Source organism: Lutra lutra, chromosome 7 (assembly GCF_902655055.1).
Source record: "Lutra lutra chromosome 7, mLutLut1.2, whole genome shotgun sequence".
NCBI classification, from domain to species: domain Eukaryota; kingdom Metazoa; phylum Chordata; class Mammalia; order Carnivora; family Mustelidae; genus Lutra; species Lutra lutra.
Window position 1 is genome coordinate 47,069,403 of NC_062284.1, and position 25,946 is coordinate 47,095,348.

Sequence of the window (25,946 nt, forward strand, 5' to 3'; positions counted from 1 at the left end):
CCAGATTATTTATTACATGAAAACATGAAGATGCAGGAATTTCATCAGTAGAATGAGGCTGTCAGTGGTGATCACATCATGGTGGTGTTAGATGAAAGGGCCTCATCTACCTTAGAATACTGGCCGCACAGTACTCAGTAAATCAATAGGGAGGACTAGCAAATTAAATGTTACCCTTACTAACCAATACTATTAAATACTTGTTTAGCACCTTAAATGATTTCAGCATTTTTTTACATTCCATTCTTAAGGTATCTCTGCAACAACTGTTTTTTTATATTTATTTTTTAAGGAAGCTCTATACCCATTGTGGGGCTTGAACTCATGACCCCAAGACAAGATCTACCGACTGAGCCAGCTAGGCACCCCATCCACAACAGCCTTTTATTTCTCATCACGTCATTGGCTTGAAGTGCCCTTAGCTGTCTGTATTCCTTTCCTTGTGTCACAAAGGGCCTTCTGGTGCTGAAACGCATGCATCCTCAGAGAAGGCCTGCAAAGATAAAACAGTCCATATCGTCTCAAAGGAAAAGGCAGTGAGGATGGGAAAACGGTCAGTGGGTTGTACATGTGGACAAGAAGAAATGACGAGGGCCTTAAGCTGTACGGCCTGGGAAGCCAGTGGCCGCCATGTTCGCAGAGACGCATGGCCCTTGGACTTAGCTGTAAAGTTCTGTTCTTCGAAAACTGCAGGATGAATCTGGTTTTAGGATCAGAGAATTTTAGCACTGAAAAGGACTTTAAAGACCACCTAGTTTTACCTGTGAGAACAGGCGAGAGTAAAGTAACATGAATAGTTGACAGACTGAGTGCTTTCTGAGCTGGACCCAAGTCTTCTGACTCCCAAAGCCTTCACACTTACTTTCTGCAGCAAAGAGTAAATGGCAGCCACATGCCATGTTTTGTTTTTTTTTTCTTTATTTTTCTAGTAGTTTTATGTCCCACTGTGAAAGACCAGCTCTGTGCTGACCCAGAAGCAGCTGATTCCTACATATGTCACTGGCCCTGGAGGTGGATCTGGGGGCTGCTTTCCAGAACAACTGTGAGACTTTGCTCACCTATACGTCTGTCAGCAAGCAGTGGAGAGTAGGCGGCCAAGAAACGATTTACATTAGCAGCCAGCATCAAGGAAAAGGGAAAAAATTACTTCTGCTAAATTCAGTGAAGCACATTATGAACCAGGCAGGGGAACAGCTGTACTAAAGTTTGTCTTCCCATAGGTGCTTAAGAGTCTAAGCCCAAAGCTGGGTTCAACACCAACACAAAGTAGAGGTCTATGGCTGGAGGTGGAGGAGGAAGCTTTCTCCTGCCCAAGAACTGCCACAGATGGTAGGTCGTTTTGGTTGCCATGGAGAGGAGGGCAAGTCCCTGTTTGCCTGGCCTGTTTAAGACTGAGGCTGACCCAGGACTGGAGAGAACTTCCCTATTGCTACCATAGGTATGGTGTCTGGCTTCCCAGGCTGTACAGCTTGAGGCCCTGGTCATTTCTTCTTGTCCACATGTACACTCCACTGACCCTTTTCTCATCCTCACTGCCTTTTTCTTTGAGACGATATGGACTGTTTTATCTTTGCAGGCCTTCTCTGAGGATGCATGCGTTTCGGCACCAGAATGTCCTTTGTGACACAGGGAGAGGAATACAGACAGCTAAGGGCACTTCAAGCCAATGATGCAATAAAAATAAAAGGTGGTCACAGAGATGATGTGAGGGTGTTATGTAAAAGTAATTGCACTCAATCTCTGGAGGAGGGGCAGAGGCATGAGGAGGAAAGATCTCACTCTGTGGCCAGGCATCACGGGACGGTTTAAAGCTGAGGGAGGATTAGGAACGCTGAGTGGGGGTAAGAATTCTCTGCAGCTCAGGCTCCACTTGGAGTGCAAGATAAAACTCATTGCTGGAGAAATCGGCAGCCTGTGGTGTACGGAGATTACCAGTGTTCACCAGAAAACCCAAACCTAGCTTAGCTCCCAGCGAATACATGGTAACAGCACGACAGAAGAATGTGCCCATTTCTGAGCATAAAGATGATGTCCCTCAGTCCTGTATTCTCCAAGTACAGTGTGTACCATTCAGTGCAATGTTAAAAGACACGGAATTGAGAGAGAGAAAAACAACTTACAAGAGATAAGACCATTGATAGAACTAGACTCAGAGGTGGCCCACATGTTGAAATGAATGGACAGGGGCTTTAAAATAACCTATGATTATGGACAACATACATGAACAAATGAGGAATTTCAGAAGAGATGGAAACCAAAGATGAGTGAAAATGCTAGAAAATTTTAAAAACATGACTTTGGAGGTCAGCGGGTCTGTCAGCCAACTGGAGGCAACTGAAGAAAGAATCAGTGACCCTGAAGATAGGTTAGTAGAAATAATCTAAACTGGAGGAAAAAAAAAAAAAAGTATCCAGACTGAGACACAAGGAGGAAAGGAATAAAAAGAAATCAGACCACAGCATCCAAGATATAGGCATATACATAGAGGAAGAAATAGAAATTGAGAGAGAGAGAGAGATTAGAGACAGACAGACACTGACCTGACTGCAACTTTTTAAGGAATTGGCTGTGGAACTACAGAAGCCTGTGAAGTCCACAGTTTGCAGGGTAGCCTGGCAGGCTGGAGACCCATGGAAGACTTGCACAGAAGTCCAAAGGCAGTCTGCTGGCACACTGCCTTCTTTGGGGAGGTTAATTTTTGTTCTTTTAAGGCCTTAAACTGACTGGATGAGTCCCACTCCACATTTATGGAGAGTAATCTGCTTTACTCAAAGTTGACCGGTTTAAATGTTATTCTTATCTCTTTCCCCTCCCCACAAACCCCACTTTTGTAGAAACCTTCTGAATAAAGTTTGACCAAATACCTTAGCATTGTGGCCCTGCCAAAGCTGACACATAAAATTAACCATCATATGTCCCTTCTGGTTACTGCCCCCATCCAAAAGCGTGTTCACTTTTATGCTTTATAACTGCGTAGATTAGTTTTGCCTTTCCTTGAATTTGACATAGATGCAGAAGAACACATATTTTGTTATTCCATCTGGCTTCTTTCTTATGTAAGCCTAGAATTTTATTGTCTAGTGAGCTGAGCAGCCCTTCCCAGAGCGGCCTGTAGGTTTGAGGGGTAAGGGTATAGAACCCCTTCTCCACCGTGCTCTTTGGGGCTAGCCTAAACTGCACTCCCTAACACTGATGGGCTAGCCTGGGGTGGAGTCTGGAATCAGTTAGCTGTGCCTTTGGCCCTTGGTGCCTTCCCCCTTCAGGCCCATTCTTTCCTCTCTTAGACTCTTTGTTGTTTTGTTTGTTTATTTGTTTTAAAATACTTTTACTTACTTATTTTTGAGAGAAAGAGAGGAGATGATCAGGGGAGGGCAGAGGGAGAGGGAGAAGCAGACACCCTGCTGAGCAGGGGCCCTATTGTGGGCCTCCATTCCAGGACCCTGAGATCATGACCTGAGCCAAAGGCAGACACTTAACCAACTGAGCCACCCAGGCACCTTCTTTGTAACCCCCACATACCCCCTTCCATGTTCGACTCTGTAGAGAACCCAAAGCCAGTTCATCTCTCTCTCCCCTCCCCCCCATATCCCTTCTCTTGAAGATCTTTGGCTTTTCAACATGAACACACACTCAGTCTTACTCTACTTCCTCAGCTGGTTGTCACATTGACGGGCGTGGTTTGATCCCAGAGACCGCAAACTAGACAACTCTCCCCTTCCCTTCTCTCCTCCTCCCCTTGTACTTTTTTTTTTTTTTTAAACTGGGTGTGGAAACAGTGCCAGGAAGGGTGGTAGCTTGCCCAGGATCTCACAGATGGCGGTCATACAGGGTGAGGTTGGAGGGGTTGCAGTCAGTCTCTTGATGCTGTTTGCCCTTGGCTTGGGTCTTCTGCCTGCCCTCTTTCTTCCCAGCCACAGTAGCATTCCTCCCTGCCCAATGTCACAGTGGGAGAAAACTTCCCGAGTCCCTGAGCTCCCTGAGGACACCCCCTGCCTGTGCTGGGACCCTTTCTCTGCTCCAGCACGGTCACGGATTGTCATCTTCTGCTCTTCCCTCTGGGCTCCTTCCTGGCAGGGCCTGCCACCCAGGCTAGAGCAAGGCTCAGGCTGGTGACAGACCGCTGGCTGGTGTTGACATGCTGCTGTGGCCCATTTCTGTTGGGGTGTGGCAGTTTGACGACCCCTTTCCGTTGTCCAGATGTTATCTCCCTCCCCCTTAAATCATTCCTTTAGGTCAGCTTTCCATCTCAGTGACCATCAGGGTTGGCGATGGCAGTGTGGGGCCTTGAAAGGTGCTCTGTTCTAGGAATTGGGAGAGCTAGCTGCCCATAAGTCGTGTGACTTTGACCTCTCTGGACCTCTGTTTCCTCACCTGTAGAATGGGTCCAGTAGGGTCTTAGAGGTCCCTCCCTGTGCTACGTTTTATGCTGCTTCCTGGTTTAAATGCAGGAGCCACAAATGCAAGATTCCAGTTGTGGCAGCGCCTTTAGGCTTAGCAGATGGGTGGGATGAGGGAGAGGGAAGGAGATGTTCTTGCCCATAGGATCATCCTTTCTCCACCCACTTCATTGTGCCTCCTTGGTGTTTTCAGAACACCAAAGACAACCCTTGTTTTTCCCCACATTTCTTGCTCTTCTCTGCCTTCCCATTTCAAACCTATAATTTTCTTGTATCTTGATGCACTTGTGTTTATTGTAAGACAGCCACGGTGCAGAATTCATGTTGCTGTGAGTTATTTTCTCTCTGCTGTGGTGCATGGGGTGATGGGAGGCAGACATCACAGCTGATCCCCGGAGGACTGTGTGTGTGTGTGAGTGTGAGATAGAGAGATATATTTATTGTTTTGAGCTCCAGTGCCCTGTCTTGATCCATAGTCCTGATTTTGCTGATTTCAGTTAAAACCAAAGATTGTGCAAGAGACAGGTTCTGGTCCTCCGAGATGTGGAGACTGGTGGTGTGGTTGAGGAGTGACAGGCCCCCCTTTTCCTTTGCTGGAAGCATTTCAGCTTGGGGTAGGGCGGGGCAGGAACCATGTGGAACATCACTGACTCCCCGAGCGGGAGGAAACAGTACTAAACACAGCTACGTTATTGATTGATTTCTTATTTAATGAGTACTGAAAGCTGCTGAGATGCCAGGATTGTCCTTTCACCTTCAGATAAAACCCTTTGTCTTTCATCCTCTGCAACAGTTCTTTTAAGAAACTTTTCGAGAGTTTTAAGAATTGTTAAGGGAGGGGCGCCTGGGTGGCTCATTGGGTTGAGCCGCTGCCTTCGGCTCAGGTCGTGATCTCAGAGTCCTGGGATCGAGCCCCGCATCAGGCTCTCTGCTCAGCGGGGAGCCTGCTTCCTCCTCTCTCTCTGCCTGCCTCTCTGCCTGCTTGTGATCTCTCTGTCAAATAAATAAATAAAATCTTAAAAACAACAACAACAAAAAAAAAACTTAAAAAAAAAAAAGAATTGTTAAGGGAAAAGGTAGTGACTTCTGGATTCCATTGTTGCTGCCTTGGCAGCCCCTCCTCGACCTCCAGCCTACCCGCACTTGCCCTGACACTAGTGTAGAAGCGTGCCAGAATCCCATAGTTCTTCCCCATGGTTTTCTGCTCTGGTCCTCCCCTGGTGAAGGAAGCATAGAGTTGTGATTCCATTTGACAGGAGAGAAGACGGAGATGTGTCCGAGTTAAATGAGCAGTCCGTGCTCGCATAGCTAGCAGTCAGGGTAAGGATCTGGGATTCCCGATTACTAATGACTTGTCAGCTTGGCAGTGCTATTTCACCCCCGTTCATCAGGAAAGTCAGGGCAAATCAGTGTGGAGTCTTTACTGTGTCCCTCTGTGGCTCAGCCTTCTGAACGCACCAGTGAGGAGCCAGCTCCTTAGCTGGTGGGGTAGGTGGTTAGACAGGTTGAGGAGGGAGGAAGGCCAGATTAAGTTTTTCTTCCGGATGGTGGGAGAATTACTGGTTTCTACAAAGTCGGGAAAATGAGCAGAGTTAGCATTTCTTCTTTTTGCCTATTGGGTGGGGTTTCTTGTGGCCAGTGTTAACTTGCAAGGCAGCATTGAACTTGATGTGCATGCAGGGTAGGCAGGATTGCATCTGGAGCAAAGGGCGCTTTGTGGAGGTGCCCCATCTTTATGAGCAGTCGAGCCCTTCTGTCACAGAGGCCCCTGCTAGGATCTTACCCTTGTCAACACGTTGCCTTCCTTGAAAGTATTGAACTTTTTGAAGAGGTAGTCTAGCATTATGGTTAAAATTAGAGATTCTCTCTGCCCAGGTTTCCATCCTTGCTCTGTTGCTTAGTAGCTGTGTGACCTTAGACAAGTCACTTTACCCATCTGTGCTTGCGTTTTTCCTCTGTTGAAGATTAAACGCATGAGCAAGTGTAACAGTACACAGTGCTGTGAGGAGAATGACTTCCTTCCATTCAGTCCCCGCCCCATCACCTGCCCAGCATGCATGCGTGTTTAACAGAAGCCCTTGGAGTAGACTGCTGAGCCCTATAGGCAGCCGGAACCTCATTGAAGCTTTAGCTGTGGGGTCTGTCCGCGTTTGACAGGTGTCTCCAGACGTTGTCATTGATGGGTTCTTGAGAGTCAGGAAACCTGAAGGTGTGCACAGTATCCTCCCAGCCATACTGGTTCTGGGCCCCTACCCCTGAGAGGCCGGGGCAGCTGTGAGACATAGTTGAGCCTTTCAGCAGGATGAGAATTACCAGCTGTCTTAGTCTGTTGGGGCTGCATAACAAAATGTCATAGACTGGTTGGCTTGAATGACAGAAAGGTATTTTTTCATAGTCCTGGAGGCGTGAAGACTGAGATGAGGGTGCTGGTGTGGTTGGGTTCTAGGGAGGCCTCTCTGCCTGGCCTGCAGACAGCGCCCTTCTCTTGGTGTCCTCATAGGGCCTTCTTTGGTGTGTGCCCAGAGGCAGGGAGGCCACCTCTCTTCTTAATGACCACCAGTCCTATCTGATTATGACTCCACCCCCATGACTGTATTTAACCTTCATCACCTATTAAAAGTCCTGTCTCTAAACATACTTACATTGGGGGCTAGGCCTTCAACATACGGATTTGAGGGAGACACAGTTCAGTCCATGGCACCAGCCTTCCTTCCCCAAGAGCCCCCAGTGAGGACACTTGGTGAGAACAGCCTGGTGCCCTCTGTGGCCAGTACACTGTTATTTGTAAGGTGTGTTGCATCTTCCCATAGACCAGGGAGGCAGGAGGGTTTGGATCTCCCTGCCTTCTTGAGAGTTGGAAAAGAGGATGAATGAAGGGTGGAAGATGATGCTTACTCCTACCCACGAAGCTCAGAGGTGGGGCGTGTATGTTGGGAGCGGGCTCCAGCCTTCTGATGTGTAATGATGGTCTTGTTGCCGTGTTTGTTTAGGGCTTCCGAAACACAGTGGAAGCTCTTTACCACTGTCTCCTTCACGAGTTCCCCGGAGTAACGAATGCTTATCTGTTCTCTGTAAACTCAGTACTGCCCACCAGTGTGCTGAATGCACAGCTCACAGGCCACTCTGCCCTGCCCACTCACCTCTGCACCCACTGGTGAAATTATGTGCTTACCAAGAGCTGGTTTGTTCCCAGAGTCGTTTGTATGGTTGTGGCTGGCATTGTAATTATGTAACATACTTAAATATTAGATAAACTGGTGAAACACACCTGCAGGTGAAGTGGGTTCCCCACCCCCTTTGACCACTAATTAAAAGCCCTGGAAAGACTCAGTAAGTCTAGCTCACTAAATATTATTATACAATTAGGTGAGCATTAAGATGGAGGGAAATCCTAAAACTAACAGTTTTGTGTTGCTATTTTTTAAGATTTTTAAATTTATTCATTTGACAGAGATCACAAGTAGGCAGAGAGGCAGGCTTCCTGCTGAGCAGACAGCCCGATGTGATGCGGGGCTCGATCCCCCGATGTGATGCGGGGCTCGATCCCAGGACCCTGAGATCATGACCTAAGCCAAAGGCAGAGGCTTTAACCCACTGAGCCACCCAGGCGCCCCTTGTTTTGATATTCTGTGTCTACGTTTTTACTCTAAAGAATCAGGCATTGGAAATGATAGTGTATTGTTCTGGTTCATGTGAGAGGATGGTGTGGGGCTCTTACCAGTGGAATTTTATTCAAAGAGAGGGCCTTGTCCTACCTACATTAGAAGATGGGTGAATAAATGCACATTTATATATATTATGCAAAAATAAAAACTTTAGGTATATATTTTTAGGATTCCTTGCTTTGATTAACCTGGCTCCTGACCTGGTTGCATTAGAGAGGAGTTTCTGCTGTTGCCATTCAGTTTAGAGCCTGTTTTTATGGTTTGGTTTGATTTCAGTTTAATGAAATAGATTTTTTTTTAGGAAATAGATTTTATTTTGTGTATGGGTGTTAGCTTAATAAATCCAATACTAGAAGGACCTTTGGAAGGGGGATTTTAAAGCAGATGAAGGTGGCTTGTTCAGGATTTTAGCAGATTCTTTGGTTCCTTCTGTAGACTTGCAGCATAGTGAGAGAGATCTAATTCCCTCGTTTGACAAATGAGGAAACTGAGGCCTCGAAAGGAAAAGGGTGTCACTGGCGAGGGGTGTTGGGTGGTGTAGTGAAGGCCCCAGAACCACCGCGCATGGAACCCTCCCCCAGAACCCCTGTGTCCACTCTCCGTCTGGCCCCAGAGCTGGAACTCTCCACCACACAGATACTTCTCTGGGGGAAACCCCTCTGATGTCGGTTCTAACTCACGCTCCCTCTTTGGGACAGGACCAATCTGGAGGCCTTGCAGAAGAAGCTTGAGGAGCTGGAGCTTGATGAGCAGCAGCGGAAGCGCCTTGAGGCCTTTCTCACCCAGAAGCAGAAGGTCGGGGAATTGAAGGATGACGACTTCGAGAAGATCAGTGAGCTGGGTGCGGGCAATGGTGGTGTGGTGTTCAAGGTCTCCCACAAGCCATCAGGCCTGGTCATGGCCAGAAAGGTGAGGCCACTTGAAATTAAAAAAAATTTAAAAAAGGTGGGGGTGCTGAATCAGGTGGGCCTTGGTGAATAGGTAATGGGATTAGCTCTTGAAAGATCTGGGGCCTGGGGCCAGTGGGAGGGAGACTGACTTTTCACTCAGTACCTGTTTGTGCTGTTTGAATTTTGAGCTCCTGTTATCTGTGAGTTGATAGGATAAATGCACTGGTGGCGTGTCAGTGTATTCATCCCCACCCCCAGACTGGAAAAGAACTGCTGGTGACCTTCCTTAGCCTTCTGCGTGCTCTGGAAAGAATGCAGGGCGCCTCTTTGCATTTTCCCCGTGCAGGAGAAAACACTTTCATTTAGCCAGGCAGCGATGCACTAGACACTGATTTCAAATTGTTTGCCTGCATTCCGGCCCTGTGGGCACTTCTCCTGCATCTCCCTGCAGTGTGATATCTCTGCTCCCTGCCATGGCCCCATGTAGCCCCCGGTGTTGGAGGTGGACTTTTGTCCACCCGTGGTCCTCCTCTTTCCGAATGTGGCCCCTGCTATAGGAAGGCCGGGCTCTTGCGTGTTTCCTGGCCCACCAGCTTTAATCCCGTCGGCAAATGTTTGCTTGGGCCCCTCCTTCCTTCTTTCAAGCAGTGCCTGTCTCCGCGGCCCACCTCCTGTCTGGCTTCTCCGCTGCCCACCTCCTGTCTGGCTTCTGCTAGCTCCTCCAGCCCACCGTGATAACCACGACTCCCGTGTCCTCTGGCACTCCTTCTCTGTGACCCTTGCTGGTGGCTTTGTCTTACTCCTTACCCATTTCATATGGCGGATGTGTCTGTCAACCTGTCTCCTGGATGAAACCAGGGACAGTGTGAGGGGGTCATAAGGTGGCACCTGAGGCCCCGGCTGGCTGTCCACCACCTCAGGCCCCAGAGCTTAAGGGGCAATCTCCTGGGCAGCTGAGGTCCACATGCCCAGTTCCTTATACCCTTCCACTCCCACAGCCCTTGGGTGTCACCCGGGTCCTCAAGGCTGCTTTTCCCCTCATCTCTCAGCTTCACAGGTCCTTTTGGAGGGAACTCTCCATTCAGCTTTGTTCTTGGGAGGGGTAAGCTTCCCTCTTCCTCACTCTTGGCTCTAGGAGCAGAGGCACAGCCGCCTTCCCCTGGCTCCAGCTACTCCAGTAGTAATACCTGCCTTGATAGGTTGGCACTGAGTGCTTTGGTCAGGTGGAAACTTAAAGTTACACCGTGCCCGTCTTCTCTCTTGCTGCCTTTAAGAGCTTAAGCATTGAAGAACGCTCCCATCCATCCATGCATTCATGCCTCTGTGTATTTTTAAAGACTCTTTTCCTCCCACCTCTCTCCCCAGCTCATTCACCTGGAGATCAAACCTGCAATCCGGAACCAGATCATAAGGGAGCTGCAGGTTCTACACGAGTGCAACTCCCCCTACATCGTGGGCTTCTACGGTGCATTCTACAGCGATGGCGAGATCAGTATCTGCATGGAGCACATGGTATGTGGCAGTCTTCCAGGCTCCTCCAGGCTCTGGCCCGGGAGTCAGATGGCTCTGGGCTCGTCTTTGGTTTGGGATGCGACTGGCTGCCTCCCCGTTCCTCCCTGCATCCATATCCCTGTCTTGGACATCTGGGAAGTGTGACTGTAGTAGCTGGAATAATAACCAAAGACAACAGGCCTCTTTCTGAGATCCCCTCCTCTCTGCAAAGAGAGGTGACAGCAACCAGGTAACCCTGGTGGGAATGCCCAGAGCACATCTCCCAATTTTCTTGCCCCCAAGATTTTGATGTGGGTAAAATCTGGTTAGTGTAGTTTAAATCCATTTATGATGTGCAGTGTTGTGTGCTAGGCACCCAGTTCTGGGGTTGTGGAGATGAGACATTCCCATGCTCAGAGACTGTAATCTGCTTTAAGGACAGTCTGGAGGGGTTCTTTTGGGGTGCAGAGAAGTAACACCACCTGGTACACATCAGAGGGGGCAAATAAGGGGGCGTTTACAGATTTATTGTGTGGACCTGAGTTACCAGTCTTTGTACCATTAGCTGCCTGGAGTCCCTTCCTGTCTTCCCAGGGCCTAACAGTAATAGTAATAGTAACAGTAACAGTGCACAGCAATAATAATGTTAGCAGTACTAATACAGATTACTGTGTCGGGTATATATCCCGTCATGTACTGCCTAACACAGATTGATACTTCACTGCATTTTCTCAATAACCTCATTGGCTGGGTAGATCATCTGCCATTTACAAATGAGGAGACTGAGGCCCAGAAAAATGAATGACTAGCCCAAGGTCCTGCAGCTAGTTAATGGAATTAGAATTTAAACCAAGGCTGTCGGACCCCAACGCCAGTACTTTGTTGAATCCCCTGGATAGTGATTGAGGCTCTGTTTCCATCCTGGATGCTAGAATTTCAGAGAGAGAAGCTGGCTTCGTGATCGCTGTTTTTCCCTGTCCCCATGAGCCAACAGGGGACTTTGGAATCCGAGCTGTTTTTTTTTTTTTAATTTTTAAAAGATTTTATTTATTTATTGGACAGAGTGAGAGGGAACACAAGCAGGGGGAGTGGGAGAGGGAGAAGCAGGCACCCCGCTGAGTAGTCAGCCTGATGTGGGGCTCGATCCCAGGACCCTGGGATCATGACCTGAGCTGAATGCAGATGCTTAGTGACTGAGCCATCCAGGTGCCCTGGAATCTGAGATGTTTATTCATATCTCCCTTCTCCACAAAAATCCAAGTAGACACTGTCTTGTTTGCCACTGTGTCTCCAGTGCCCAGAATAGTCCTGGCACACAGCAGGTGCTCAATAATGACTTGTTTACAGACTGTCACCTTCTCTTCGGGACCTTGGGCATGTTTCTTTCTGATTCTCTTGTTTCCTCCTTTTGTACAATGGCCATTTGTCTACCTCCCTCTTAGTAGATGAGTCTTCAAGGATTAGGGAAGATAACGGAGTCAGTCTTGGGGCACTGACTCTAGGCCTGGCTTCTGCGAACAGTAGTGCCCACTTCATTCTCACTGGAGCTGACAGCTCAGAGACGAGGGCTGACGTGACCCAGTCTGCGCACTTCTGGCTGCTGTGCTTTCAGTTCTTGGGCAGGCCAAGTGTCCCTCAGCAGCTGCACTTCCTTCCTGCCCTGACCTCTGGAAGGACAGCTCCAGGGCCTGGCCTTAATGAACTCCAGGAGCACCTGCCAGGGAGGTTTGTCCTTTGCCGGTGCCCCATTACTTTGAACTTCTCTTCATGGGAACGATTGGGGGGTGCCGTGCACACTTTTGGAGGCATCTGCTGACTGGTGGGGAGCCGTGTGGAACGCAGACCCTGAAACATCTTCTGCGTGCCTGAAGGTCACTGAGAAAGCTCTCCTTCCTCTTGCTTGAACGGGAGTGCAGCAGCCTCTGGGAAGCACGTAAATATGTCTGGTTTGGTCCTCCCTCAATCTTGGGGTGCTGATATTTTCCCCTTGGGTCTTAGCCTCCCTCTGGCGGGGTGTGGCGCAGGGGGAGGGGGCTGTCCCTTATGCTTTGGGTTTCTTGGGTGCTTTGTGCTGATGATGGTTGGTTTTCTAGCTCTTGCCTGGAGTTTTGGATGAAGATGGGTAACTGGGAGGGGAGGTCCTTGAGAACTAGAAGGGGAAGAGGCTGGGGGTAATGGCCAGAGGAGACTTTTCCCTCGTAGGTGTTACTGTAATAATGGAAGGCAGGTGGCGGCATGGCTAGACATAATAGTGACTAGCTCTCCCATCTTCCATCACTTGGCGAGTCCTTTCCATGTCGTGGAAATTATTAATCCCATCAGCCCTCTCCTGTGAGGCACAGTGTGGACCACCCTCCCTAAGGTGGTAGATGCAGGGAACATGGCCTTGAGAGTTTAGTAATTAGTCCAAGTTCTATAACGAGTAAATGTCGGTGAGCTCAGTTCTGACTAGTGTCTCTGACCAGGTCTGCTTTCTTTAAATTTTAGGCTCTCTCAGGATTTTCTCGTCTGTGCCGAGAAATGTTTGGAGCAGCAAGCTCTTCTCTAGGGGTCCTGCTTCCCGCTAACACCTGTGTCTCTGTGGTTTTTGGCGCTTATAGCCAGTCAGGGTTTATGTTAGCTAGCATGGGTTCAGCTTCACAAACACTTACTTGTGTTGCCTGTGATGTGAAGGGTGCCACAGGAGCCGCTGGGGCATGGAGACCCTGTGAGTGGCGCCTCTCTTCTCCAGAGCTGGTCGCAGGCCGGATGGCTGTGCTCTAGGGCATTCTTAGGTGAGGAGTGTCCGTGTGGACAGAAGGGCTCCTGAGCACCGGCTCTATGTCATCTCATGGCTGCTGTCTTCTGAGCCATCAGGTAACTTCCTGAATTCCCTCCACGTCTGTGCCACTCAGCGTTCTCCCTTTGTTAGAGGAACAAGGATGCTATGTGTCAAGTGAGCATGGTTGAACTCCAGGGTGCTTGCCTCAGAGGTTAGGATTAGGCCCCAGACATTGATAGGCAGCGGCCTTTTCGTTTATTCAGAACTTGCTGGAACCTGTTCTGTTACCCTTCTGTCGCCTCTTGCTGTGAGGAATTCAGTCTTTTTATTTGTCTTCAATGTACCCGTAGTGAGGCTTCCTTATTCTGGAACCCTTTATTCACTTTGGATTCTTGGCTGTTGATCACAACATTTGTGCCTCTTGCTCTGACCTTCCCACCCAACCTTTCCCTCCAGGAGGACGCGAGGACTCAGGACGGGACAAGGGTCAGTTTCCCATCCTCTCAGTCCATTTCCAGTATCTTCAGGTCAGGTTTCCTCTCATGGATTTGGCTTTGTGGGCACGGTAGGGTCCTCCCACAGAAACAGAAGATATCTCTGGAGTTACCCAGGGAGCCTGAGCCTAGAAACCTGGCTTTCAGAAGCTGGGAGGGTCAGAACCTTTTGAGGGTCAAACACAGTGTCTGGCGCCCATTGAGTGAAATGTGTCGAGTGGCTGAGTGAAGGAGGCCCAGATGTGGAGGGCATGGTCAGGCCTGGGGCATGGTGGGAGAGAGTTAGGCCTGGGGTTTTCTGTTCCTAGGTATCCCCAGGTACTGAGAGCAGCTGGAACAGTATGTTAATGCTGACAGAGAGGCTCAGAGTGACCAGAGGCAGGACCTTGTGGTGAGGCTCTGTGGCCTGAGGTCTAAGCAGCCACGCTCCAGAGTATCTTTCTGCTCTAGCCCCGGACCCGCTCATGCCTTCTTCGCCCCTAAGTAGCCCTTCCTCCAAGAGTGCGCCTATCCTGGCCTCCTCTGACAGAAGAGCTCTCTGACTGCTCATTGCCACTTCTCTTTGGGGATTTCTGTTCTGTCTCAGCTTCCACATTTCAAAGGTGTTGTTGTTGAGACCCTGTGCGTTAGCCACATCCCAACTTCAGAGGTTCTTGGCTTCTGTCTTTGTCACTGTCTCTGTGTGTTCTTTGTGGCTAACATTTCCCCCAACACTTCATTAATTAGGACAGTTTTAAACACAGCAAGGTGTAGTATACACTGTAAACCCAGCGCCCGGATTCTGCGCTTACGGTTTTGCCATATTTGCTTGACCACATATTGCCCATCTATCCCTGGCCCACATCATTTTTTAGATGCATCTTAAAATGAATTTGTGTCCTTGGCATCCATGGGACAAATTCACCCATCTTCTAAAGCGCTCAGCCTAGGGCTGACCTCTGCTAGAAAGAAGCTGTGCTTGCACTGCCCAGTCTGGATGGTTGAGACCCCAGGGGTGAATGGATGCCCCCTGATCAGGATAGGAATCTCCTGCCCTGGGGTAAGTAGATTCCTGCTCACATGGTAGCTGAGCAACTGGGGACCTGAGGATTCAGGGGGAATGGTTCTCAGGCAGGAGTAAAAGCTTTTGAGCTCCTTTTTTCCATAAAGCATTTGTCTCTTCTATAGAAAACCTTCACAAAAGCACCATTGATTTACTTAATAATTGGCTTCTAAAAATAAGTACAATTTCAGCAGCTTTAGTCAAGGAAGGCAAGTCCTTGGCAACAGTGAAGTGAAATTAAAAGGTTGTAGGGTGAGTTGTAGGCAGCTCTGGGTAATTCTGACTGTGGTTCATGCTTCGTAAATGTTGCTAATAATCCCATCGTTCACGCTGTAACTCTGCTCACAGCTGGGAAGGAGGTGAAAGGAAAGAGAGCCAGGGTTTCTTCCTTTTTAATAGGAATATTTTTCCCAACCCCCCAGGGAAAGCGTGAGCCAGGCTGCCCTCTGTCTTAGGCTGTGGAACTTGAGAACCAAGGAGTTAGCATTTCTACCTCATTTGAGTCCGATTTTGACAGAGTTGCTTTCTTACCTAGTTTTAACTCCATAGTCCTCCCTGATAATTAGAGGCAAAGCCGATCAGACAAAGGATCTGAAACCACATCCAACTGGAAACAGGAGAGAAATGGCTTGGAAGCTTTCTGCATGGAGTCCCTCTTCCCACTGGTAAAGGAAATTGAGCGGTGCACTCATGTTTCTAGAAGCCCGCTGACTTAAATGTGGTTACCTGGGCTCTGATGTCCTGATTTGGCCACCAGGGGCCTGCGGCATTGTGAAGGCAGCCAGGTCCACAGGGTGACTTGAAACTCAGCCTGGATCACAGCTTGGGTAGGGCTCTTCCAAGGATTCTTAGAAAATAAATGGCTCTACGGGGGAGCTCTGTTTGGTTCTAGATTAATGATTGCACTCTCATGTGTGAGTGGGAGTTCTGGCACATAGGAAATGTTAGGTTGAATTTCAGAATCTTCCATTGTGCTCTTGGGTTGACTGACCCACCCACCATTAATTCTGAGGAGAACAAACAAACAACCTGTTTGGGGGTACTCGAGGGTATTTGGGAATTCGCACTTGTACTGCTTTCTTCTCCCTCAGCATCTGTGATTCAGAGTTGACTGTGATAAAGAGTGATTGGTCTAAATGCTCCTTTCTATAAGCCTAGGATTTTTAAGTGGATAATCTGTTTTTAGCGTTGTTTTAGGAGACATTTCTTGAGGGGTCTGTATCCCTGAATGAATCTTATTTTCTCACCTCCCATAGAAAGAAAGTGGTGTTCTATATATCTTAGAGTGCTGTTGCACAAACTGGACATTTAGTAAATACTGTAGCTAATTGATTTGTAGATTTAATACTCCACTTTCATAAAGGAGTTCAGTAATTTAAAAAGGTAAAACATTTATTCACTGTCGAAAATTTGCAAACAGAAGAAAAGCACAAAGAAGGAACTATCACGCAACAGAAACCCCTCATTGTCTTACCATCTAGACTAGAAGTAACCATTGGTAACATTTTGGATGTTCTGGCTTTGTGTGTGTATGCAAACACTTTTTTTAATGTGTGTAAAAGTGGGACTATGGGGTGCCTGGGTGGCTCAGTCAGTTAAGTGTCTGCCTTCAGGTCATGATCCTAGAGTCCTGGGATCAAGTCCCACACCAGGCGCCTTGCTCAGTGGGAAGCCTGCTTCTCCCTCTGCCTGCCGCTCCCCCTGCTTATACTCATGCTCTCCCCTCTTTCTTTCTGACAAGTACATAAGTAAAATTTTAAAAAAATAACATTTATATTAAAAAAAAGTGGGAACATGTTCTGTCCTTCTGTTTATCATGTGTGCCTTGTTCTGTGACCTATGCTCCGTGTGTCACCGAGGCTAGATGGTTTTGGAGGCAGGAAGCTTATAGAGATGTCCCCCTGCTTTGCCATGTCTTGCTGCCTCAGATGCAGTTTCTATGTCCCTCCTGCTGCCAGCTCTTCCCTTAGCCCCTCCTTCCTCTGAGCACCTGTAGTGATGTCTGTTCTCCTCATTCAACCATTTGTTCCCTGCCTTGTTTCAGAGGAGGATTTGAGGTGCCTTGCCTCATTGAATGTTCTTTCTCCCCAAGCAGAGGGTGTTTGTTTCTGTATTTATAGCTTTTTCCATCCCTAGTTTTTCACATGTGCCTATGCTTTTCATAGAGGTGATTAATAAATGACATTGGTAACTGCTCAGTGTAGATGAGATACTTTAAAAATCAGTCTAACTCTTTCTTTCTCTCTCAGATACTTAAACAACAACAAAAAATGGGGCTCTTGCATGGCGCAGTTGGTGGAGCTTCCAACTCTTGATTTTGGCTCAGGTCGTGATTTCAAGGTTGTGGGATCCAGCCCAGCAGGATCTGCGCTCAGCAGGGGGGCATCAACTTGGGTTTCTCTTTCCCTCTCCCTCTACCCCTTGCCCTCCATGACCCGAGCCAAAGGCAGATGCCCAACCATCTGAGCCACCCAGGCACCCCAGACTTTTATCTTGAGAGAGAGTGCATGCACATACGAGCAGTGTGAACAGGGTGAGGGGAAGAGGGAGAGGGAGATTAGGACCTGAGCTGAAATCAAGAGTTGGACCTATAACTGAGCCACTCAGGTGCCCCTCGAGTGCCTTTTTTTCTTTTTTTTTTTTTTAAATTTATAATTTAAACTCAGTTTAATTAACGTATAGTGTATTGTTAATTTCAGAGGTAGAATTGAGGGGTTATCAGTTGTGTATAGCACCTGGTGCTCACTGTATCATGTGCCCTCCTTAACGCCCATCACCCAGTTACCCCATCCTCCACTCCCTTCCCCTCCAGCAGCTCTCAGTTTGTTTCCTAGGGTTAAGAATCTCTTATGGTTTGTCTCCCTCTCTGTTTCTGTCTTAATTTATTTTTCCTTCCCTTCCCCTATGTTCATCAGTGTTTCTTAAATTCCACATAAGTGCTATCATATGATATTTGTCTTTCTCTAATTGACTTATTTCACTTAGCATAATATCCTCTAGTTTGATCCATGTCATTGCAAATGGCATTATTATTATTATTATTGATGGCTGCATAATGTTCGAGCATGTGTGGTTGTGCACACATGGTGGGAACACAGACACATCTTTATCCATTCATCTGCTGATGGACATCTTGGCTTTTTCCATATTTTGGCTGTTGTGGACATTGTTGCTATAAACAGTGGGTGGTATGAGCCCCTTCAAGATACTTTATTTGTATTCTTTGGATAAAACCTAGTAGTACAATTGCCAGGTCCTAGGGTAGCTCTGTTTTTCACTTTTTTTTTTTTTTTAAGATTTTATTTATTTATTTGAGAGAGAGACAGTGAGAGAGAGCATGAGCAAGAAGGTCAGAGGGAGAAGCGGACTCCACATGTAGCTGGGAGCCCCATGCGGGACTCGATCCCAGACTCCGGGATCATGACCTGAGCTGAAGGCAGTCGTCCAACCAACTGAGCCACCCAGGAGTCCCTGTTTTTCACTTTTTGAGGAACCTCCATGCTGTTTTCCAGAGTGGCTGCATCGGTTTGTATTCCCACCAACAGTGAAAGGTGGTTCCTCTTTATCCGCATCCTTTCCAGCATCTGTTATTTCCTGAGTTGTTAATTTTAGCCAACAAATGCCATTCTATAAAGCAAAATCAGAATTACTTCTCTCTTCTGCATGTATAACACTTTTTTTTAAAAGATTTATTTATTTATTTATTTGACAGACAGAGATCAAAAGTAGGCAGAGAGGCAGGCAGAGAGAGAGGGGGAAGCAGGCTCCCCGCTGAGCAGAGAGCCTGATGTAGGGCTGATCCCAGGACCCTGAGATCATGACCTGAGCCGAAGGCAGAGGCTTAACCCACTGGGCCACCCAGGCGCCCCTATAACACTTTTCTTAAGCACTTGTTTTATTAGGAGTTGTATATTTACTCTTCTACTTTGTACATTTTATTTTTTTAGAGATTTTACTTATTTATTTGAGAGAGAGCCAGTGAGAGAACATGATTGGGGAAGGGGGTTGGGGAGAAGGGGCAGAGGGAGAGGGAGAAGCAGACTCCCTGCTGAGCAGGGAGCCTGATGTGGGACTCGATCCCAGGAACCCCAGGATCATGACTTGAGCTGAAGGCAGACGGATGCTTAACCGACTGAAGCACCCAGGTACCCCTGTACATTTATTGAGGATGGGAACAGGTCTTTTTTTATATCTCTATCCTCCATAGAACTTAACACCACTTCATGACACTTGGTAGGATTTGTGGAATGAATTATTACTTTCTGTGGCATTTTTCTTTTGATTTTATTAACTATGATTTGTTAGGATAATATCAAATACAAGTTGTGACTTATATGCTGGTGATAAAATGGCTGACATTTATTGAGCATTTACTGTGGGCTAGATGTTGTCCTGAGTGCTTTGCATGTATTAGCTTATTCAATGTTTATAGTCACCCTGTGGTTATTATAGTAACCTTAAAATATCACCCCCATTTTACAAGTTACAAGTGAGTAACATGGTCAAAGTTCCCTTGACGGTAAGTGGCAGAGTTGGCGGGATGTGAATTTAGACAGTTTGCCTCTAGAGCCTCTGGTCCTAACCATATACTGTTCCTTCAGTTCAGCACAAACCTTTTTTTTTTTTTTTTCTCCCCAAAGATTTTATTTTTAAGTAATCTCTGCACCCAATGTAGGGCTTGAACTGTCAACTCCAAGATCAAGAGTCATGTGTTCTACTGACTGAATCAGCCAAGTGCCCCCAACACAGCTTTTTTTGATTCCTGGATTGGTAGTTCATTTAATGATTATTCATATGATTTGAGTTTTTGGTTACTTGATCCCTCCCACAACGTTTTGCATTTCTGTCTTTGAGGTCTGGAACAAATCAAACGTTACCCTTCCAGGGGGATTTGCCACATGTGAGATATCCTTCCCTGCTGAAGTTTAACACTTGAAAGAATAGTTAGAAACACTGTCACTAAATGGGCTGGTTTTCTTTTTCTTAGGATGGAGGTTCCTTGGATCAAGTCCTGAAGAAAGCTGGAAGAATTCCTGAGCAAATTTTAGGAAAAGTTAGCATTGCTGTGAGTATATTGTGCAATTTTTCTTCCAAGCCCCCTCATCAGGAAGTTAATGAGTTGGCAGGAAATGGACATGGGAGGAAGATAGTAAGTCAATCAAGGGAAAGTTTGTAAGAAGAGTCGGGTCTTCTTGCTAGAATTTTCCCTGTCTAGATTCTAGATACAATATCTCTCTCTCTTTCTCTTGTCAGAACCTGAAAAGTGACTTTCTTTATATTAAAATCTGTGTCTACAGAAATAGGACAGGGTGTCCAAAAGAATTCCCACTGTGGCATGAAAAATCCTCTTTTTATATTGCAGCTTTAGAAAAAAAGGGACTTCAGGCACCAGGGTTTTTAAAGTTGTCTAAACCTGAAATAATCAATGTTGCTTAAACTAACTCTGTACCATGTGAAAAGATGGTTTCTTGGTAAGACAGGTTAAAAATTGAATACAAAATAAGGAAAGAAGGCAAATTTGTGATGTTAGATGAAATATTTTCTAGATCATTTTAAAATACGGAGGCTGACTAACCACCATCATTTCAATTTCCCGTCTTGTGACATTGTCTTTCTTCTAGGTAATAAAAGGGCTGACGTACCTGAGGGAGAAGCACAAGATTATGCACAGAGGTGAGAAGTACCTGCTAGTTACTATGTTTTGAATTTTAGCTGAAATTGAAAAGTTGTTGCATGCTCTTGTGTGTGTTATTTTGGTGTGAAAGCTATTGAATAGTGTTTTTAATCTTTATAACAAGTCTTTGACTAGTTAGTTATTTAGTTTGCAGTAAGCTTTACACTGAACATGGGGCTTGAACTCATGACCCTGAGATCGAGTTGCATGTTCTACTGACCTGCAGTCTCTAGACATTCTAGTAGGTGTGGAGGGGTGTCTCACCGTGATCTGAATTGACCTGCCCCTCGTGACTCACTGTGTTCACGGTCTTCTCATGTGCTTTTATGCCACCCAGATATCTTCATTAGTAAGGCCTCTGTTCAAAGGCTTACCCATCTTTGCAATTGGGTTATCTTTTTATTATTAAATTTTAAGAGGTCTTTATATCTTCTAGACAAGACTACCTGACAGATGAATGTTTTGCCAATATTTGGTTTCAGTCTGTGGCTTGCCTTTTCGTTTCTGTGTCTTTTGAAAAGCAAATGTTTTTTACTTAGATGAAGCTCAGTTTCTTGATTTTTTTCCTTTAGACTTGGTTGTGCCTTTGGTGTCCCATATAAAAACTCTGCTGAAACAGAGGTCACCACGATAGTCTTCTGTCTTCTTTCAGAATGCACTTTGTGCCTTTAATTCATAGAGTTAGACCTGTGATCCACCAAGAGCTCATTTTTCTTTATGGGTATATTTTTCTGCATAAGAATACACAACCGTTGGGGCGACATTTGTTGACGAGATGATTCTTCCTCTATTGAACTGCCTCGGAATCTTTGTCAAAATTCAAGGGACTACATGTGTACATGTCTGTTTCTGAATTCTTCCTTCTGTTCTATTTAATCTGTTATATTTAGCTTCACACCAGCACCACACTGCTGATTATTTCAGCTTTGTAATAAATCTGGAAATCAGGTAGTCTGAGTGCCCCACCTTTGTTTTTCTTCTTCAAAGCTGTTTTGTCTATTCTAGGCCCTTTGTGTTTCCATTTCTGTTTTAGATATAATTTGTCAATTCTACACAGAAAGGTTACTGGGATTTTCAGTGGGATGGCCTTGAATCTACAGATCAGTTAAAGCAAAACTGACACCTTAACAACCCTGACCATGGGGGTAGTTGCATAACAACATGAATGTATTCACTGTCAGAACTGTATGCTTGAAAATGGTTAAAATGGTAAATTTTATGTTAACGTATATTTTATAATTTTTGAAAAAAATGCCAATTTTAGAAGTGGCTCCTAAGCTGGCCAGTTGATTCCATCAGCCCCCCTCACTCCTCTTGAGCCCTCCCTTCTCACATCTGTCACCATTAACATACCGTGGCTGAACGGACGTGGTCCACAGCCCTATGTTCTCCATTTTTCTGGCCTCTGGCTTCTTCAGCTTTTTTTAATTTCCTGATAAACTTTACTGAGGTGTAATTTATATTGGATAAAAGACAGCCACTTTAGCGGAAGGTTTGATGTGTGATGTTTGATAAATCCTCACTTGCATCTACCACCATAATTAGGATAGAACATTTCCACCACCCCAGATGTACCCTTGTGCTTCTGATGCTCATTTCTCCTTAGACCTTCGGGCAACCACTGATGTGCTTTCTATCACTGTAGACTTGTTTTTGCTTTCTCTATTTTATATAGGTGGAAATAGTTTGTACTTTTTTTTAAAAGATTTTATTTGAGAGAGGGAGGGAGAGAGCACTGAGCAGGGGAGGGGCAGAGGGATGAGCAGGCTCCTGGCTGAGCAGGGAGCCCAATGCGAGGCTCGATCCTAGGACCCTGGATCATGACTGAGTCAAAGGCAGACGCTTAATGACTGAGCCTCCCAGGCGCCCCCTGTGTGATGCCATTTATGTAACTCTGGAAATTATAAACTGATCTGTAGTGATGAAATGCAGACCAGTGGTCGTGGGGGGGGAAGGGAAGAATTAGAGGGGCACAAAGAAACTTTTGGGGGTAATATGTTTATAATCTTGATTGTGGTGATGATCACATATATATATTCTTCAAATGATACACTTTAAACATGTGGGGTTTATTGTATGAAAATTATATACCAGTAGGGGCGCCAGGATGGCGCAGTTGGTTAAGCATCCAGTTCTTGGTTTCAGATCAGGTCATGATTTCAGGGTCCTGTGTGGGATCGAGCCCTGTTTCAGGCTCTGCACTGAATCTGTTTGAGATTCTCTCTCTCCCTCTGCCTCTCACAGACTTGTTCACTCTCTCTCTTTTGTTCTCTCTCAATTAAATCTTTTTTTTTTTTTTTAAATCTTATTTACTTATTTGAAGGAGTGAGAGAGATCAGAAGGAGGCAGAGCAGTAGGCAGAGAGAGGGAAGCAGGCTCTCTACTGAGCAGAGAGCCTGATGTGGGGCTCGATCCCAGGACCTGCTCCCAGTACCCGCTCCTAGGATGCTGAGATCATGACCTGAGCCGAAGGCAGAGACTTAACCCACCGAGCCATCCAGGCGCCCCTCAAGTAAATAAATGTTAAAAAAGTAAAATTATAGTCTCTCTCTCGTTCTCTCTCAAGTAAATAAATCTTAAAAAAAGAAAATTGTAGGGGCACCTGGGTGGCTCAGTTGGTTAGGGACTGACTTTGGCTTGGGTCATGATCCCAGGGTCCTGGAATCGGGTCCCATTTTGGGACCTGCTCATTGGGGGGCCTGCTTTCCTTCTCCCTCTGCCTGCTGTTCTACCTGCTTATGCTCAATCTCTCTGTGTCAAATAAATAAAAAAATATTTTAAAAAAGAAGAAAATTATATACTAATAAAGCTGTTAACCAAGAAGGAAAAAAATAAAAAAACAAAAAACAAACAAAACACCTCCGCCAAAACAGTGAAGTTGCTGAAAACAGTGATAAAGCAAGTTTCTTAAAAGCAGCCAGGGAAAGGGACAACCACTTTGGGAGAGAGTTTGGTAGTTTCTTTTGAAGTTAAACCATACAACCAGTCCGTCAACCCCACATCTCAGCATTGACTCTAGAGAAATGAATACAGGGGCGCCTGGGTGACTCAGTGGGTTAAAGCCTCTGCCTTTGGCTAAGGTCATGATTCCAGGGTCCTGGGATCGAGCCCCACATTGGGCTCTCTGCGTGGCAGGGAGCCTGCTTCCTGCTCTCTCTCTGCCTGCCTCTCTGCCTACTTGTGATCTCTGTCTGTCAAATAAATAAATAATCTTAAAAAAAAAAAAAAGAGAAATGAATACATTTGTCCACATACAGACTCGCGCACGAATGTTCATAGCATCTTTATTCACAGTAGCCCCAAACTAGAACAAACAAAATATTAATAACCAGACGAGTGAATAAACAAATTTTGATATATTTACACAACAGAATGCAACTCAACAATAAAAATGAACAAACTGTTGATACAACTTGGATGAATCTCAAAAACGTGCTGAGTAAAGAAGCCCTAAAGAAAAGAATACAGACTGTAGGATTCCACATATGTGATTATCTAGGACAGACGTAATTAATCCACAGTAACACAGTAATAAAATAAAGGAGATTAGTGGTTGCCTGAAGATGTGGGGGACTGGAGTGGGGATCGCCTTCAAAGGGATATGAGGGAACTTTTTGGAGTAATCAAAAATTTAAATCCTGATTTTGGTGGTGGGTTCACAGGTGTACACTTCATTCAGAATGTGTCAAACTCTACACTTAAAATGCAAAGTTGTAGAAGGCTTCCTACTTTTAACCACTATCTACCATTTTGTCCTTTTTAGTAGCAGTAAGGAGATACAGTGCGACTTGTGTGGGGAACAGTTTTCCAGCAGTATATAGACCTTGATCTGGGGTGTTTTTTGTTTTTTGTTTTTTTCCCAGACCTCTGAATTCCAGGATAGAATATTCTAGTGTACTTACTTCTAGGAAATAGGAGTAGCTGAAAGGAGAGGTGAAGTGAACATTTCCTGCGCGTGGGGCTGTGTTTGAGGGCTGCAAATGACATAAATTCTCACTTAGATGGACCCATGTGGGACCATCAGTGTTGTAAGAGGATCTGGTGGAGGAAGGCCATTGTGTCATTTATAAAACAGAATCCTCTTGCCTCCTCCTCGGCTGCTGTGAGGATTTAGGAAATCACAGAACGCAACTAGCATAATGGTTTACAGAAAGAGGGGCCTAACAAAGGTGGATTGCCTTCCTTCTGCCTTTATGTAGTTTGTGAAGAAATGGAGACCCAATGAGACGGAATTCCTTTTATGAGCTGGACCTTTGTGTGCTGCTCCCTTCTGCTGTTACTGCCTTTCCTGGGAATGCTTGCTTCCCAACCCCACCCCCTCCCTCATACTCATACCTTTTCTAGGCTAAGTCTGCTCATCTTTTCAAGTATAGCCCCGAGCTTTGGGACTCTGCCAATTAAAGTTCAAATCCTAAGTCTCTTACATATAGGGTGTATAAACTCTGAGGTATTTATTCATCTGTAAAATGAGGAGAGCTCATGCTAAAGGGCAGTAATTGCAAATTACACACATATTTTGTATATTTGTGAGGCTTAAAGGGCTGCCTCACATAAATCATTAATAAATAATGTTACTGTTTAGCTTAGTTACAGTGTTACTATAGTAATAATGTGACTGTTTGGTTCAGACATCTCTTCCAAGAAGTGTTCCCATGAACCAACCCCTTCCCAAAGCAGATGAAGGGCTTTGCGTCTGTATTCCTCTGGCAGTGTCCATCCCTTTGTTACTGTAATCAGTAATGACTGTTTATCGAGGGCCTGTTATGTACCAAGTGCTGTATCATATGCGTTCGCTACTTTTCTCATTTATTGGTCACACTGATCTTGTGATAGGTCTCTTTTGCCTGTATTCCACATGTGGAAACCGTGGCTCGGTGTTTGTTTTCCTCTCACTGGTCTGTGAGTGTCTGCAAGTCAGGGGCCATGTCTCATTCCTTTCTGTGTCCTCAGCCCCTAGCTGAACGGCAGAGAGTGGCTCGCCCTTCAAGGGCTATTAAACCGGTGGAAGTGTGATTAGCTTGTGCCAGAACACACAGGAATCAACAGTGGAACCAGGCCAAGAAGCCGTGTCTCCTGCTCCTAACACAGTCGTTCATCTAGGCCAGTGTTTTTCTCTTCCCGCTGCCTTCCACGTACCGTATGCTGTGTGTTTGATGGAGAGCTCTAACTTTATGTCCGTTCCAGAGAGAGGAAAGTTTCAGCTTATTCCTGGAATAACCAACTTGCTTTTCCCTTTGTCTGGTGCTGCCCCCACTTTTCTCTGGAATTTCTTTTCTGGCTCTACCAGTTACCGCTCTTTGGCATGAAGAGCTGCTCTGTGAGCCAGACGGGTCTCTGGACAGATACCTTTGTTGGAGTGTTCATTCCTTGCCCAGCCAAGAAAGGGAAGTCACTGGGACTTTGGCTCCAGTGAACCGTGTGCGCAGGCGGCTTGGCCTGGCTCTCCACGGTTCGGACTCCCGCTGTCATGCGTCTTCTCCAGAAGCTCTGAAAGAATTCCCTGGGAGCCCTGGGCTGTGGAATGCTCTTCTT

At 46.1% G+C, this 25,946-nt stretch overlaps 1 protein-coding gene across 2 annotated transcripts in view; it reads left to right on the forward strand.

Moving 5' to 3' along the window:
• The window catches only part of MAP2K1 (mitogen-activated protein kinase kinase 1), a 79,628-nt gene that overhangs the window by 30,873 nt on the left and 22,809 nt on the right, over positions 1 to 25,946 (forward strand). For both annotated transcript variants that reach the window (XM_047739199.1, XM_047739200.1), the window contains exons 2-5: positions 8,761 to 8,971; positions 10,318 to 10,464; positions 19,728 to 19,805; positions 20,362 to 20,413. In XM_047739199.1, the coding sequence (XP_047595155.1) occupies positions 8,761 to 8,971; positions 10,318 to 10,464; positions 19,728 to 19,805; positions 20,362 to 20,413 (488 nt within the window). The remainder of the gene's footprint in view (positions 1 to 8,760; positions 8,972 to 10,317; positions 10,465 to 19,727; positions 19,806 to 20,361; positions 20,414 to 25,946) is intronic.